General features: G+C 43.5%; 1 protein-coding gene across 3 annotated transcripts in view; it reads left to right on the forward strand.

The window, feature by feature from the left end:
• RGL1 (ral guanine nucleotide dissociation stimulator like 1) overlaps positions 1–17,360 on the forward strand; it is a 163,529-nt gene that overhangs the window by 117,237 nt on the left and 28,932 nt on the right. For all 3 annotated transcript variants that reach the window (XM_077763256.1, XM_077763258.1, XM_077763257.1), the window contains 5 exons: positions 2,141–2,265; positions 3,665–3,880; positions 7,914–8,017; positions 11,163–11,247; positions 15,731–15,820. In XM_077763256.1, the coding sequence (XP_077619382.1) occupies positions 2,141–2,265; positions 3,665–3,880; positions 7,914–8,017; positions 11,163–11,247; positions 15,731–15,820 (620 nt within the window). The remainder of the gene's footprint in view (positions 1–2,140; positions 2,266–3,664; positions 3,881–7,913; positions 8,018–11,162; positions 11,248–15,730; positions 15,821–17,360) is intronic.

Genomic DNA, 17,360 nt, shown 5'->3' on the forward strand with positions numbered 1-17,360 from the left:
ACTTCATCTGCCGGGAATGCTTGAATACCAGGGGCACTTCTCCAGCTGCGGACCTCAACTCCCTTCAGGCCTCCCCGCCTGTCTTTGAGCCGGGGTGGAAAATGCTGTGTCGGAGCCCAGCTCTCTCCCCACTGGGGCTGCCCCTGGCTCTGGGCCTAATTGGGGAGCCGGTGGGACCAGTCGTTCATTGTTTCCTACCCGAGACTGGAAGGCAGAGCTCATTTGGCAAGCTGAGGCAGGGGAGAGGGAGACTGCCTGACTTCGGAAAGGCTTTTCGGCAATGCTCGCAAATGAATTTTTTTCGGAGTTTGGAAAATCTGAATCGAGCAAGCTCTAACCTCTGTTTATTAAGCACAGCGGTCATCAGTGAAAAGAAGTTTTAGGAGCTTGGTTCTCATGGGCTTATTTTATTTTGCCCAATTTCATGCTGGCCAGAGCAAAAGTTTTCCTACATTGTTTTTCAGAAGTAAAAGTTTGCTTCAAGGTTTTAGTTACTTCCTTCTGGAAGAGAGTCAAAGGCAGACACAGTGAAGGCATGGCCTAGGCCCCAGAGAGAAAGGGCTACGTAATCCTCACGCACAGCAGCCTCCAAGGCGCACAGCGGTCGCCGTGAGTGTTTGTTGAATGAATGAGAGGCTCTGACCTTACCACACATCCTCTTTGGCTGGCGTGGGTCAGCTTCTGCAATGCAGAGTGAGTGGGATAGATTATATAGTAGCTAGCAGAAGGGATGAGAAGCCCATTCTGAACCTTTGTTTGGGATCTCAAATGTCTTATTCCTCCACTGAACTGGAGAGTACCAGAGATGTGCGGAGGCAGAGTGGTGAAATCATAGCGTTTTAGGTTTTGCTTTTTTTTTTTTTTTTTAAAGTCATGCCTGTTTGTGTTCCAGCCTTGGAAGTCAGGCAGCCCTCCCCTCCCACTTCTAGCCCAGCCCCATTCACATCATTCGGTTCAGCTGCAGGGGGAGGGGGCCATCCTTAAATCACATACCTCTCACCAGAGTGGGCAAGGGCAAGCACCCAAGCGGTGCTGTGACGGGGGAGTGAGGCGGGGGCCACCCTCGGCACCCCTCCCCTGGAAAACTAAGAAAAGGCCATCTCAACTTGATCCGAGATGCGTCAAAGTCTTATTCTACAAAGGAAAAGAGAAAAAGCCTAAAATGTACACATTCTGGGGGAGTAGAAACACACAGATTTACATTTCTACTAAGATAGGGCTTGAATGCAACTAGCTGTTTTTGTTTTTGTTTTTGCTTTGTTGAGAACAGAGTTAACAGGAGAGCAAGGAGTGTGAAGGCGAGGAGGTGGGGGATGGGGTTGGAAACCAACCCAGGACAGGTTCTGGGGAAGGGGAGCTGGTTTCAAAGGAAACTTCATCCAATTCCACACTCTTTCAAAATGGACTCTGGAGTTCCGACTCCATGTGCTGAGTCCTTCAGCTTTTGACTTGGTCTCCAGGTAGTTATTACAGTGACTTTTCCCCCCTCATTTCCTCACTCTATGCTCTGTGTAATTTGCTAATTGATGATCTTATCCAAAATAAAGCTCAGGTGAATTTAGTTTCAGGTTCTATTTCACACACAACTTAACTTCAGGTGGAAACTGAAAGTAGCTCCAAACATCTTGAGTAGATTCTAAGGACTTTCTTAGAAATCTGAGGATTTCATCAGCATTTCTGACACCAAAATGTCCCATTCTGCTACCCAGTGCCTGGCCTGCTTTCATGCCCACTCCTTCCAGGTTTCTGGTTACAAATGGCCAGTGATTCAGAATCACATAGTTGGGGCTTAGGAAGCAGCTTGATTAGTCCTTAAGCTGAGCAGAGGGTATGAGGGAGCCCAAGATGAGGGAATGTATCCCAACTTTGCTTCTAGACTTTGTCTGACCTGGCTTAGCTATCAGTGGTTTATGAAAGGGATAGCATGAGGCCTCTGAACTTAATAAAAAATCTAAGGACAAACAGAGATTTAGAAGACCTCCATTTCACTCAGATTAATTGTGCTTACTGTTTTCTCCCCGTGGGTTTTCTGAAGGATTCGCCCTCTTCTTTCTAAATGAAAGAAGTTCGGTTTGACTCTACTAACAAGGTCATAAACAGTGGCACCAAATGACTACTTTTTCTTTCCACCTGTGAACAGATGGGTTTCCCAACACCGTCTTCTTCAGCCTGGAAGAGGAAGAGGAACCGGAAGGTGGAGGGTCCGCAGAATTCACGTGCTTCCCAGAAGACCTTGTGGCAGAGCAGCTGACGTACATGGACGCTGTAGGTCTTCCCTTTGTGCCTCAGCTGTGCTGCTGCTTAAAATGTGGGGAGTGACGGTACTGTGGGCTGGGGAGGGCAGTGGGGTGATATGATTTAAGTCTTTTCAAATCCCTGGGAGAGGCTGTGCCTGTAAATGCAGAGTGAAGATGTGACTTGAATCAGTCATCTGAATAATTCAGGCCTAAACTCTTCTTGAAAAGCTGGGTGAAGGTGCTTTTTACTTGGCACTCGATATACAGAGGGAAGTAAGAATTCTAATTCTCGTGAAACAAAATCTATCCTGTTCCGTGGGTATTTCTCTCCCTCTAGATTCATAAATATTTCAGGATCTGAACTGTTTATTTGGAGGATTGTGAAGCGGTCAAAGTATAAATTAGGATAAAGTAATGTGACTGCATCTGGCAGTTCTTTCCCGTGTGTGTTTCCTGTACTTTCCTGAAGTTTGTTAGCCATGCATATTTGATCTCATCAGTCACTTGTCATAGCTCAATGTTAGCTGCTAAATAGACTATTATAAATTATCATGATGGTTTGAACTCTTCTACACTTATCACTTTGAAGAAAGCAGCAAATAAAGTGACAGTTTCCATCTAGTGAGCATGCAAATAAACTATCAGAAGCAAATCAGATAGTCTACATAAAGTAAATCCCGATGTTCTCTCTTTTATAGAAACCCTTACATGTCTTGTCTTGAATTGCCACACAGATGAGAGTCCCATTTAGTCAACTATTTTGCTTTTGTTTTTGTTCCACAGTTGATTGCGTAAAAGAAAGACCGGAAACTTCATTGGTTATGACTTTTAGGCAAAGACCTGGAAACCAGGCTTTACGTTCCTCTTTTTTTCCTTTTACTGTGTGATGTTGAATAGTTTTTCCTTGCAAATGCTTACTTTCTTCGTTTAAAAAATCACATGAAATGGTGACATTGATGACACCTTCACATGCACGGTGCTTCGGGTCACTTACCAGATGGTCACTGGGCATCCCAGTGCATTATACACAGTTCATGGTCATGAGCGTGTAGAATGTACCGTGTATATGATTTTGAGGTCAGAACCACCTCCCCCCACCCTTTTATTGATCAGTAGTATAGATTTTTACCTGTCTTTCAAGATAGAAAAGTCAGAATGTTCTTGGTCATTTAAATTTTCTTTTGGCCATTGTGTTCCATTTGTTTAGTTGAGCAGATTGAGAAAGAACACATGGGCTTTTCTGACCAGTTAATATATTAATTATTTACTTTTGTCCGTTGAAATAGACACCATGAGGCGAGGCAAGTTAAGTAGAAAAGGGTCGTTTGTCCATTTACAAAATACCAATTCACAGATGACCCAGACTATGTGCTTTGCCATGTGAAATGTCTGTGTTGTCCTTAAACTCAGTTTCTCTTCTGTTCTAGCAACTATTCAAGAAAGTAGTGCCTCACCACTGCCTAGGCTGCATTTGGTCTCAAAGGGATAAGAAGGAAAACAAACATTTGGCTCCTACGATCCGTGCTACCATCTCTCAGTTTAACACCCTCACCAAATGTGTTGTCAGCACCATCCTGGGTGGCAAAGAACTCAAAACTCAGCAGAGAGCCAAAGTCATCGAGAAGTGGATTAACATTGCTCATGTAATTATCGTTTTAAAAATATTCTTTGTATTCAGTAGATATTGGAGATTATTCCATCTCTCTCTTTAAATGGGTCGATCCATTTGGCTGAAAGACCATCAAATGACATATGTGAAGGCCCACTGGGTTTTTGTTGCTGTTGTTATTCTTCTAAAGTTAGAAAAAAATTGTCTTTCTTAAATAGAAGTTTATTTTTCCCTTCATTTATTTTTATTTTATTTTTTATTTTATTTATTTATTTATTTTAATTTTTTTTTAATGTTTTATTTATTTCTAGGAGAGAGAGAGAGAGAGAGACAGCATGAGCAGGGGAGGGTCAGAGAGAGAGGGAGTCACAGACTGAAACAGGCTCCAGGCTCCGAGCTGGCAGTCAGCACAGAGCCCGACGCGGGGCTCGAACCCAAGAACCGCTAGATCATGAACTAAGCAAAAGTCGGACGCTTAACCGACTAAGCCACCCAGGTGCCCCTATTTTTATTTTTTTTAATGCTTATCTATTTTTGAGAGAAAGACAGAGCACGAGTGGGGGAGGGGCAGAGGGAGAGGAGACATAGAATCGGAAGCAGGCTCCAGGCTCTGAGCTGTCAGCACAGACCCCAATGCAGGCTCAAACCCACGAACAATGAGATCATCACCTAAGCCAAATTTGGACACTTAACTGACTAAGCCACCTAGATGCCCCTGTTTTTCCTCTTGAAAGAAAATTGGTCCCTTGCTCACTTTCAGCACATGGGCCTGCACGCTGCTGCATCTCCAGGGTGAGACATCTGTCTGCACTTCCCCTTACATTCACAAACAGAGTGTCACTTCTGGCCTGTGTTCAGTAAATATAACTTGATGGTCCAAGTGCCAAACCGATACTCTTCACCACCGAATGGTGACCTACCTAGGCACCCTCCCAGCTCCCAGAAGCATTACATCTTCTGCAGATTTGAAGAGCTGGTACCTTCTCAGAATTCTGAATCTCTTTCCGAAAGCACTGAGGTACCCAGATTTCACATTAACCTGGGGCTTTTCTGAGGACCTTCTATCTATCTGAAGGTGGAAGGGCAGAGTTTACTCCTAGGCCTGAATTACATTCTGCTGAGTGCTGGTCTAGGCTCTGGGTCAGCTGTTTACATACTATATGACCTTCGCTTATCAGTATCTTCATGACTGAGGAAAGGTAAACAGTATTCAGTCAGTTGGTCACCAGACATTTCATGCACTTCTAAATACACATACGCCATAGTACTATGTAATGTGGGGGCCATCGTTAGGATAGGCACAATTAATGTAATCTTCTGGAGCCTGTTGTCAAACAAGGAAGCTAAGGTATTCTGAGATATACAGGAATGCTCCCAGCTGAGCAGAAGAGGAGTGGAGCCCTCTGAGATTAGCTGCAGAGAGAGGGGATGGAGAAGTCACTTCTCACTGGGGGGATTGAGGAAGGCTTCATGGATAGAATGGCTTTTGGATTTAGCTTTAATACTAGATAGAACTTTTGGTATTTGAAGATTGGGTCAGATTTTTTTTTTCCTAGACCGAAGAAATTACATCAGTAAAAGCTATGTAATTAACAACAACTTTGAATAATAATTAATATGTAAATATCTTATTAGTCCATGTTCTGGGTTATGGGGGTCAACCCTCAACCAAAACCATTTGCTTTCTGTCCCAGTGTATATTTTTTTTTTCATTTAGCCCTCCTGTTTTGGGCATAATGCTTAAAATTTCACACTCACACGCTCTTTCTTTTTCTTTTACATTTTCTTGTGTTATCTTTGATCAGAGAGCAGGGCCATAATCGTGCTAGAGGATCTGCCTTACTTTGAATTTTTAGGTGTTCGGTTACCACAGACTTTTCAGTATATGAAAAAGTAAGAAAACAGTATCTTACAATTACAGAATATCCCTTATTCTGAATTGAGCTAATTTCTCAAGAGATCCAAAAAGAGGTTCTGATAGAGTGGAAGAAAGCACGGAATTCCTCCCATTCTCAGAATGATAAGAAAATATGTCTTTTTTGCCATAGATGCCATTTCCTTTAATCCATTCAACTACTTAGAAAGTCTGTAGCAAGAATATAGCCTCTGTGTGTATGACAGTGTGGCTCAAACAATGACTTTTGGTCCATATTAAATATAAATTGTGCATGTATGTGATAATAAGAAATCCAGGTAGGACAATTTGAGGTACATTCCAAATTCCATAGCACGTGTTTAAAAGCCAGGGGTCCTTGCTCTTGGTGATGTAGTTTCCTAATATTGAGGACATTATGTCCCTTGAAATTGTGTGGAATAATTTAATAAAATAACGAAACTCATAGGTGGTTTCCTGCCAAGATTTATTTTACTTTTCGTGCATTAATCACAGTCAATTTCTATTGAGAGGATATTTGAAAAAAACAATAATAATTTTACACATAGAAAATATTTGTGACCAAATGTGATTATATTTCCTTGGACTGGCCTTGCCTCTATGTTTTCATCTTTCTTTTGCATCACATCTCCTGGAAGATACCTCCCTTTCTAGAAATGGGGCCAAATCTCTTTTGTACTCCTTTAAAACCCTTAGCTTAAGGCTCTTTCTGAATAATGTGTTCCATATGTTTATTACAATTTGCATGAAATATCTGTGCCTGAGTTCCTTTATTTATTGCAAGTTTCTTGATTTTTGGAGCATGACTTTTGGATTCTGAACCTTTGCTGAACCATGCTCTCATGGGTTTGGGTTTCCAGACTGACTATAATTCAGAGTGTGCTCTCTCTCTCGTTCTCACTCTCTCTCGCTCTCGCTCTTTCTTTTCAAACAAGGGGAGGGCGTTGAGCCATTTAAAAAGAGTGGGCATGACTTTTGTAAAATACTTTGGCCTATACTCTAAGAAAAAAAATGTTCGGAACTTTGTTTGTTTGGCGTGGTTTTAAGTAGCCAGAATTTGGCAAGCCAAGTTAGAGAATGCTGGTTTTCCTTCCTAGTCAGGATTAGCGTTACTTCATGAAATGACCTTCTAAGCAATGCGCATTTCTGCCCTACCATTTTGAGATTTCTTGCCTCAGATGTTTTGCACAAAGCCAACCCCGTGCCCACACGGTGTACTCAGTCCTAAGCAGTGGATAGATTACACTCCCAAATGCCTGCATATGAAACCTCTCCTTTGACATAAGGCATAGCGCACTCTCCCCGTGGTGCCAGGAATGGGACTCTCTCCCTCCCTCATTGTTTCCCCGTCCAGCCATTCATGAGGCAGGACTTTGACCCCAGGGTCACTGGCAGCTGAGGCTAGCCACTCCACGCGGTAGCTTAAGTTTCAGGATCAGAGAGCCTTTCTCCTTACCCAGAAAATGACAGCCAGAATATTTCCTGTCCTCTTTGATTTTGTTCTAAAATGCTGCCAAAATGAATTTCATTTTAAAAGCTCAGGTTATTTTGGAAACAGTGAAGTACCAAGGTGTTTCTGAATGTTTATGACTGTGGTACAAGCCAATTTGAAACTAAATGCATGTGTATAAAAATATTCCCTCTTGGCTAAGAGCGTGAAAGCCAAAGTTCAACTTGTGGTGAATGTTTATTGCCAAGTTATATACACCTCTCTGGGCAGGCGTCGGTCATGAGATGTTCGATACCTTCTGACCTCCCGGTGGCCGCTTCCCGGCTCACACTGTGGGTCTTAAGGATACAGTGATCTTTCCTGTGTGTTTTTAGGGCATCTGTATGCTTTCAGCAGAAGAAAGTTTGCTTTCCCTAGCATACCCCTGCAGACTCCCCTCCATTCGTGTTTTTACGAGGAAAGCTGGAAACCATAAAACTATAACAACAACGCAAAAAATATATTAAAGGGAGAAAAACAAGCGTATGGTGCCAAAACCTATAAAGTGTTTCGGTGACTGGGGTGGGAGTAAGGAGCCGCTTTTTGATGTTCAGTATTTATACAGCTGCCTATTTAGTGGTAAGAATTCATAGCAGCTGTGATACCTCTAAAACAGGAAACCACCAACTCGCAGTATTATTGATATTTAAAATGCCTTTTATGTTTTAATCACCCTCCATACAGGAATGTAGAATCCTGAAGAATTTTTCTTCCTTGAGGGCCATCATTTCAGCACTGCAGTCCAATTCCATCTATAGGTTAAAAAAGACCTGGGCCTCCGTCCCGAAGTAAGTTCCCAAGTGTCCGCTCTGCTTTCTTTGGCTGGGGTGACTTAGTCGCTGTATAAATGGTATGGGTCCTTGCCTTCAAAGCCCGTATTCTGTAACTAGAGAAGCATATTTGAAAGCCTCTGTGTGTCCCAGGCGGGGCGCACTTTACACATAATCAGTAATGGGTTTCTAGGCAGAGCTGCTGCAGAAGTCAGACTCATCTGCGAAGTGCACCAACATCAAGAGTATTTATTGGCTTTGGGGATGATTTGAAGGATGTGCTTATTATCTAGAGTCCGAAGGGTAAGTGTGTGGAGTGATGAAGTTACAGCAGTGTGGCTATTCCTTCTGGTTCTTTCTCAGCCACATTCCAAAGCCCTAAGCTGTTCCAAGATGTGACAGAACATGTGTGCAGATAGGACACTAGCTCTCGCTCTTCAGCAAGCATCTATTTACTTAACTTCTGTTTCAGCATATTTAAATGCTCTCTTGGTGATATTAAAAATCCCTAAGTGTCACTTCCTAGGGACCTCACTAAAATTATTAACTGGCCATGGTTTATATTGTTTTTCTTCATATTTCTTGGTGTAACCTTCAGGACAATGAACAATATAATGTCCTTAGTGTTTCACTGTCTTTATTCCCCTAGAGAACTTTCTGCAAAGGAGGGAAAGGGGAATGAGGAGGCAGCTCCGGTTCCCTATCCGCACAGCTTTAGAAGCCAGGGAATGTGTCATGGCTACAAATGAGGCCAATTACATTCAACAGGTCTACCTAGGTTTGAACTAATCAAGGAGGCAGGCCGTATCAGGAAAGAATGTGTAAACTGTTTACAGTCTATACTGTATGTAGGATAGTCAGTTTCAGCCAGGAGAGGGGCCAGCCGGCTCCCCAGGCAGGCCTGCCCTTGTGAAATTGGTGGTCTTGATCCTTAAGAGTGGAAAGTCTAGGTACTCGGTTTCATGAGTTCACTCAGAGCTGACTAAGCCCTAAGTGACTTGACACTATCCAAGTGTGCAAGAGACCCAGATAGGTAAACCAGGATTTCATAAATCTATGCTGAAAAATTAGTGCATACCAGTGGGCTCATATTCTCAGTCAGGAAAGTCTCCTTGGGGGAAGTCAAATTATTTACGACATAAATCTTCGATGAGCCAGCAGAAAAATTTGAAGTGGGTGGTTGTAATGCCTGGTGTTACAGAGCTGTAGAAGCCACAGCCACTTGGAGACTCCAAAGCTCATGCTCTGTGTGTAATACTGTTATCTACCAGGAGAAGACCTGGCAGATAGGCTTTTCAAAGTCCAACGCAATGTTTTTGATTGCCGCTTGTTTCTTGGTTCTTTCTCTTCTCCATTACTTCCAATAATCAAGCTGTCTCTGTAGGTGAAAGATTAATTGGTTTTCCTTTGCATATAAATCTTATGAGAGATATGGGTGTTATAAAATCATTAGATGACAGGCCTTGGTAAAATACAGGGGGGAAATCAAATGCGGCTCAGAGTTCTCATGCTCAGTAGCCCCCAGCCTTCTCCTTGCCCTCGCCACTGCTCCCCAACTGTGGTGTCAAAAACAAAAACAAAGGGATGGTCAGGTGCTAAAATACCACCTGTGCCTGATGGCAATGAGAGGCCATCCTGTCTTTCTTTGGTACTTGATAAATAGCGCACTGTGGAAAGTCACTTAGCCAAAGGTTCCCGCCACAGCAAATTTGAGGCTAAAACCCAAGTTAAAAAGTTAGTGGAGTTGGAGCTTCATCTCTCGGTTACCATAAGAGAAGGTCCATTCTTTCAGCTGGCTTTGTAAACTATTTCACCACAAAACAGACCTCAAAGCCACATTCTATACGGTGTGGGTGTCTGGTTTGTTTCTTGGTTGGTTTATGTTTTAGCTACAGAAGTGTCACCGTTTCTAGAGAAGACATTTTCATACCAGCTTTCCATGTTTTTCGTTGCTAAACTCAAGGGACAGGGTTAAGATACCTTATTTGGTTTTCACTTTCCCTATAATCATTTTTTTAATAACTTTCAGTGGACAGAGAAGACATCTATTTATTTCTCTTTATGTAGGCCCACATATAATTAAGTTCTTAATTATTTCTTCTAAAATATAAATAGCTTTACCAGTTTTCTTTATTATAATAAGACATTACACTCACTGTAAAACAAGTAAGTTAATAGTGGCTTTCTCATGATCTCAGAATCCTGCCTATAGAGTGATATTGCCTCATTAATTCTTTGCCCTCCGAGTCCCCCACTCACTAACCCTGGAGGAGTGCAGAGAAAAGCGTGAGTCTCGTGGAGCTGTAGTGTACTAGAAGAGGCAGAGTAGGCACTACACATGTGTGATTCTTCTGACTTCACAGCAGTCTTTCAGAAGGATTTTTAGTATTTTCATCATATAGGTAAGAAAATGGAAGCCTAAGAAAGTTAAGTGATTGCCCACGATCTCTTGGGGAGTGAGTGGCAGAGTGGGGATTTGAACCCACTCCCCTGACCACAGCCTGTTCTGCTTCCATCTATTATGACTCTGAGATGAGAGCACCAGCCTGTGATTCAGGAAATTTGGGTTCTATACCCGCCATTCTCAACACTTAGCAGTAGAAATGTGGGTAAGTCCCTGACCCTGGCCAACATGATTCTCAGGTCCCATGGGGCTCTGTGTGTATTCTGAGATAGAATTTTTAAAAATTGTTAAGTTTATTTATTTTGAGAGAGAGAGAGGGAGTGAGAGAATCCCAAGCCAGTTTTGTGCTGTCAGCATAGAGCCCAATGTGGGGCTCGAGCTCACCAACCTTGAGATCATGACCTGAGCCAAAATCAAGACCCATATGCTTAACTGACTGAGCCACCCAGGAGCCCGAGATCTCTTTTTAAAGGACGTGTCCCATTTGAACAACTTGATGCCCCAATTTAATGATCCTTTTTTATGATTATAATGTATATAGTTAGAAAAATCCCCCTCTTCACATAGGTGACCATGTCTACCTTAAAAAAAGCCACCCTGTATGAACAAAGTCATTGGCTTCATCTGCGCTCACATGGTCCGGTGATCCTGAGATCAGTGTACTGCCTCTTGAGCCACAGGTAGTGAGAGTGCAGGGCCCAAGGTGTGGGACTTTCGCTGACTCTTTATTTGTCAATATTTTCTTAACCCCTCTCACAGGGACCGGATGCTGATGTTTGAAGAACTTTCAGATATCTTCTCTGACCATAATAACCATCTGACCAGCCGGGAACTCCTAATGAAGGTGAGTCTCTTGGTGGGGGTGCTGGGTCACATTGTCTCAGCTCTGGAATCCCTTCAAGGCGAGAGTGACTTGAGGGCTCCTTACATTCCTCCAGTCCCGTGAGAAAGCCTGAAGGGACTAGAAGGCAGAGATTTGGTTTATTATGCCAAATCTAAGGAGCTTGGGGCTGAGAAAACTGGAAGTCCAGGTCCTCGGCCTCCCGGTTACACAACCAGAATGTGAAACTTGTGCTCCTGTGTGTATCTCTTTGAGCTACTCTGCAGATAGGTGGGTGAGAGGCCCTGGAATATCCCTTCTCAGCAGAACATTTTCTACAATGACAGAGGCCAAGCCTGCAATTCCACATCCTTTATTTGGACTAAATTGCACAGTCCACCAGCAATACTTACTGAATACCAAGTGAGTGCTGACTTCCGAACTACAGGCAGGTAAAAGTATAGCTTGGTTTATTTTATTTCTTCAGACATTTGTTGAGTGTCCAATATTCGTTAAGCATTGGAGCAGCCTCTAGGAATATGAAGGTGACCAACACAGACCCTGTTTTCAAAAATTCACCCTCTGGGTGGTGGATATTGACACTAAACAAGAGTAGTCAAGTAAAGGTACAAATAATAGGTTGTGACGAATCATCAGAAGGGAACATAGGCCAGATACTATCTTCACAGCCTTTCTAGAAATTTACGGCAGATAAAAGCCTACAGTAGATTGTATCATCCTTGTTTTGCAGATAGCCAAGACTCAAAGAGGTAAATAGTATCTCTTAAATCACACACCTGGTAAGTGGTGGAGCTAGAATGTGAACCCTGCCTGGTGAGACTCTAAAACCTGTGTTTTTATCACTTAGCCATGAAACTGTCTCTTTCTACCACTTAGGAGTAGGGGACAGGGTAGATCAGAGAAAACTTCACAGAGAAGGTAAATTAGTCATTGAACAACTCTTGACTGAACATTCATTATATACTAGGCATCAGAGGTACAACCACACTGAAGGCAGTCTTTGATCTTAAAGAGATTACAGTCTCATGGAGGAGGCAGAGAAGTAGACAATTATAAAATCATATAATATGCATTACCCTAGGGGGAAGCCCTGTCTCCCTAAGTTGGAGACAATAAGAGTATTTAGTCCACTGACCTCATAGAATTGTTTTGAAGATTGACTAAAATAAAATATTTGAAAGCACTATGCAAATGTGTTTGTAGTACTTGGCATGCTATGTGCACAATATGAAGCCAAAGTATGCATGAAAAATGAACGCGAATACAGTGTGTGCTACATGTGCAAGCTTACGGCAGGCGCTTGGAGTAGGGATGTGAGCCTAGTGGCAGTGGGGCTGCTAAGAAGAGGCATCCCCTTGATAACTGTCAGGGCATCTGTTATGGTCTTCCTGACTGTTGTCCTTCTAAGTCCTCCCCTTCCTTCAGGTCTCATTGTGGACTCTGCTGGGTACTCAGCCTGTCTCCCCGCTGGCCTGAAAGCCTCTTGTAGGCAGGGACTGCGTTTGTATTTTCACTGTTCTATCCCTAATGCCTAACACGGTGACTGGCAGACAGCAAGTGTTCAGAAACTACATTCAGCTGCATGACTTGGTGGGCCTTGTGAGTCCCATGACTTTAAGAACCTGCCCGCCCTTAGCCCTTCTTGGAGTAGGTGATATGAGCAGGGCAGTTTCTGCTGATGTCTGCCTCTGACTTTGGCCTACCTGATTAACTGCACACTGGACAGTGCTTGCCGGGATTGTGTTACTCTCTGCTTCACATCCCCCTGGATTTGCAGACTTTAAATGGAAACTCATCTGGCTGGAAGGAGATGGCTTAGTAGTCTCCCTGTCAGTAATAGAAAGCTAGACTAACTGGAGCCACATATTCAAATCCCAATAGCTCTGAGTCATCCTTCCAGTGTAGATAAATTGAACGCTGTGCTGCTGATTGCTTGGTGCCTTCTGGCTGAAACCTTAGAAGCAAAGCTGTATCTAGACATTAAAGGTCCTGTAAACTTTTCTTGCATGTAGAAGTTTGCCCTAGTGCTCTTCGTTAACTTTTCTTATACATGGCTCCAGTCCCAAAGAAATGAAAAACTTGGCCATGAATTCATGTGGTCTGTGCATTATCATTAACGATAGTGTAATGTTCTGGCCAGGCCATATGTATATGTAGGTCCCTTTCCAGTCACCTTTGTTGATCATTCTTCATACGAAGTATATATTTCTGAGTGTTAATTCTCAGCACAGTTGTAAAAAAAAAAAAAAAATGAAATCAGGTACTTAGGTTCTCAAAAGAACCACTGAGAAAAACGGCTGGACTCTGTTTCTAACATGATTTACACGTGGGTAATCTTAGTCTTAAAGACCTGTCTCCTCTTCTACTTCTGGGTAGATGTCATGTTCCACTTCTATGCTATTATGGCTGAGATATCATTAGAATTAGCAGAAATCTAAGGTTTTCATTTTAAGTGTTGGAAAAAATGTTTTTACTTTCCTCAAAGATTATCTTTGTTTTAAATTCATTTATTTATTTATTTTGAGAGAGAGAGTATGAGAGGGGGAGAGGCAGAGAGGGCAGGGGGAGAGAGAATCCCAAGCAGGCCCTGCACTGTCAGCACAGAGCTCAATGGGCTTGAACTCATAAACCATGAGATCATGACCTGAACTGAAATCAAAAGTCAGATGCTTAATAGACTGAGCCACCCAGGCTCCCCTCAAAAATGATCTTAAATCTGTTACCACCTTATGATTTCTGGAACTTTGATAACTCTGAGCAGATGAATTGTAGAGTCCATACTTTTTAAAGCAGTAGGAAAGCAGAATGCCACCAAATCATCCTGGATCTTGGGACCGCAAGAGCTGCAGAGCAAAGGATTTGGGGCAAAGAAGGAGAAAACTGACACCATTTGATGTGGCAAATAGTGGGTGTTCAGTGGACGTCTCATCTGGGAGAGCTGTCACCAGTCAGTCTCTTCAGTTACCCAGCCGGGAGTGGAATCTCACTCTAGAAATCATCAAGTCATGAAATAAGCAAATCTGTTGGCTCTCCTCCCAGCAGGGAGCCTGTCCTGAGCGCTCCCCTCCGCCCCCACTCCGTCTCTGCTATTCTGTGGCTCGCAGGAGCCTTTTAATCTGTCAGGAATCCTTCTGAAGAATTTTTTATTTAGTTATTTATTTTTTCTGAAGAATTTTAGATGTATCTTCAGTAATTTCCACACATGATTGAGAAACTGGAAGCGAACCAGAGGGACTCACACAGTATAGGGATGATGGACACTTGCCGTCAAGTCAGACAGAAATCATTTCTCGCTGCAAGCAAATTCTCCAGAATACAGGAGGGCTCATCACCACCGTGCATGGAAAATGGCCCATTTTAGGCTGCTTTCATTCATCCTCAGGAAAAGCTATAAGTAGGAGTTCGTTAAATGATACTGCTCCTCAATATCATTCATAATAGGGAGAATTACGATAGATCATGAGTCACTGCGGGTTCTGGACCCAGGTTAGGGCTGGTGAATGATAGAGGATACTGGTGCCTCGCTGACATCAGAAAGGCCAGGTCACTGCAGAAGATGCTCTTGCAGCCTGTGGTAGGGAAAGGTCACGTGCTATGGTGATATTATAAACCCCGGGAAGACTGACTGAGGAAAAGCTACTGTAGAGCTTATACCCAACTAAATTGTGAAATTTGCCTCCCATTCATACAGTTCCTGGAAAATGAGAACTTAAAAAGACCCTGAAACCACAAAACCAAAAACACTGTGTTCAGTCAGCAAAGTAGGGTTTAGTCACTATTGTGGAAGAGTTTTTTGTAATAACAGACAGGAGGAGAGAAAGGGGTAGGCATCCGTCCTCAGGCGCCAGGACAAAGGATTGACTTGTAAGAGTCTCAAACCTGAGAAACAATTTGGGAGGATGGATTGGTGGAGAAAAATGGGGGGTGGGGACATGTGAGGGTCTGGCTTTCATAGATTAGTGCTGCACCATGATACTGGACTTCCTCAGAAAACTTCCGGTACAAAAGTTTCCTTCAGCTAAGAAATACCACAGAAATAATCCCTTTTCTTTCACAGAATGCTGGCACATGTATTTCAGGCCCAGATCAAGAAATCACAAAATGTACTGAGGAAGAGATCTTCATTTCCAGGACATGTGATTGCTCTGAGTGAAATTCAGGACACGTAAAAATTGTCTCCCGGTTTGGGAGTTGCCTGCCTTATATTGACCACCTTATATGTTATCACCAAAAGCAGGGTTCTTCTTACAAAGCAGGGGGAAAACAGGATAATCTGAGACCAGCAGACCTTATTGCAATTAGACCACTTGCGGCAAGCCAGCCAAACACGTATATAATTCAGCCCAGAGCCTGCCGGAGGCCTCTTCGTCTTGCAAGGCACCCAGTGTTTGTGCACAGGTTCCGTACCAGAAACTAGAGGCCCCTGCGTTTCTTTCCAGTGTCCTCCTCCATCACTCTCTGCTGTCCATGTGCTTCTGTTTCTTAGGAAGGAACCTCAAAATTTGCAAACCTGGACAGCAGTGTGAAGGAAAACCAGAAGCGGACTCAGAGGAGGCTTCAGCTCCAGAAGGACATGGTACGTACGGCCCGTGGTCTTCCCTGAGGGTCCCTCAGAAAGCAGCCCTGTGGGGGGGTTGGGGGGGCTTCTGCGTGGCCCCAGCACGTCCCGTCTGCAGGATGCCCCCGCTTTCAAGAATATTCTCCATCCTTTACTTCGTGTACAACCCTGGGAGGTCTGTAGGAGACAGATTGTCACTCTCACTCCCATTTGACCAGGTGGGAAATAGACACTGATAGTCACAAATCCTAGCATTCTCTGGAGCATTTGTTCTTGTAGAACAAGGCAAAGTCTTTGTAAGTTAAGGCAAAGTCTGCCTCAGGGAGGCTCCCTTCCCTCTTGCTGTGTTCTTCCATCCACTTCTGCACTTGGAGGCCGCAGCTACCTTGGCCTTGAGACCTCCTGGGCTTCAGTTCCCCAACAGGAATGCCTGCTCAATCAACTTTGGACACACGGTGGCCTAGGACGTGGGTGCTGCGGAAAGTGCTCCCAGGAAGATTTGGTCCACGTACCGGCAGATCTTTTCCTTTGTTCCAAACCCTCTCTCCATATTCCAGCTTTCCACACTAATCCTAAGGACTAACCGGGCCCCTCCTTTTTTTTTCTAGTTTTTCAATACTCAAAGGAGTAGCATACCTCCCTCCTTAAGACTGAGAGATAGTTACTGTCTTTAGCCTTATTTTTAAAAACTCTCCTTTTAGCGCGCAAGGGAGAAAACCAGAGAGAGGAGATGAAAGACCAACAGCCTTTCTCCTTCTTCCGAAGGTCAGACATAAGTCAGGAACGTTGTGTTTGAGTGATAGGACTCCTCTGTAACATAAAGCCGGTAAAACATTTCATAGCATTTCAGACTTTTTTTGGTTGTCTGAAGATAAGTTAAAAATAGCTACTAAAAAAAGGATTATTTTAGTTCAGGATGAGACCTTGTGCTCATAACAGGGAAGGACAAACTGCCTCCGAGAACAGGTCGTCGAGGTGAACCTCTGCCAGCAGCTCTGGCCAAGAAGACAGCCAGCCTCACATGGAGCAACCTGGTCCTGCCCTGCCTGAGACTTTGTTTTCTTCCAGAACTTCTATACGTGCCTAAGCGGAAGTGAGGAGCAGGGGTCCGTGCAAGCCCCTTTTTATTTTCTCTTTAGAGTGGTTAGTGCCTCAGTGGCCTTATGGAGTATTAACCTGATTCCAAAGGAAATGTGGTGAAATCAATTCTGTGTATACCTGCAGTCGAAGTGAGTCTACCTTCATTCCCAAGGGACAATTTTATTAAAAATGAACTTTTTATTATGGAGTTTACAGAAAAGTTCCGGATAATACATAGAGTTTCTGCAAAGCCCTCACCCCACTTCCCCGATTGTTAACACATAACATGGTTACGTGGCCCATCTGTTGACGCTAAGGCACTAACACCTGCGTGCTACGTGAACTAAAAGCCAGACTCAACTTCAGTTTCATCACTTTTGCATTAGCATGCTCTTCCTGTCCCAGGAGCGTGGCCAGGGAACCACGCCACATTTAGCAGACCTGCCTCCCCGGTCTCTGCTGCTCTGTGATAGTTTCT

Source organism: Crocuta crocuta, unplaced genomic scaffold (assembly GCF_008692635.1).
Source record: "Crocuta crocuta isolate KB4526 unplaced genomic scaffold, BGI_CrCroc_1.0 scaffold3, whole genome shotgun sequence".
NCBI lineage: Eukaryota > Metazoa > Chordata > Mammalia > Carnivora > Hyaenidae > Crocuta > Crocuta crocuta.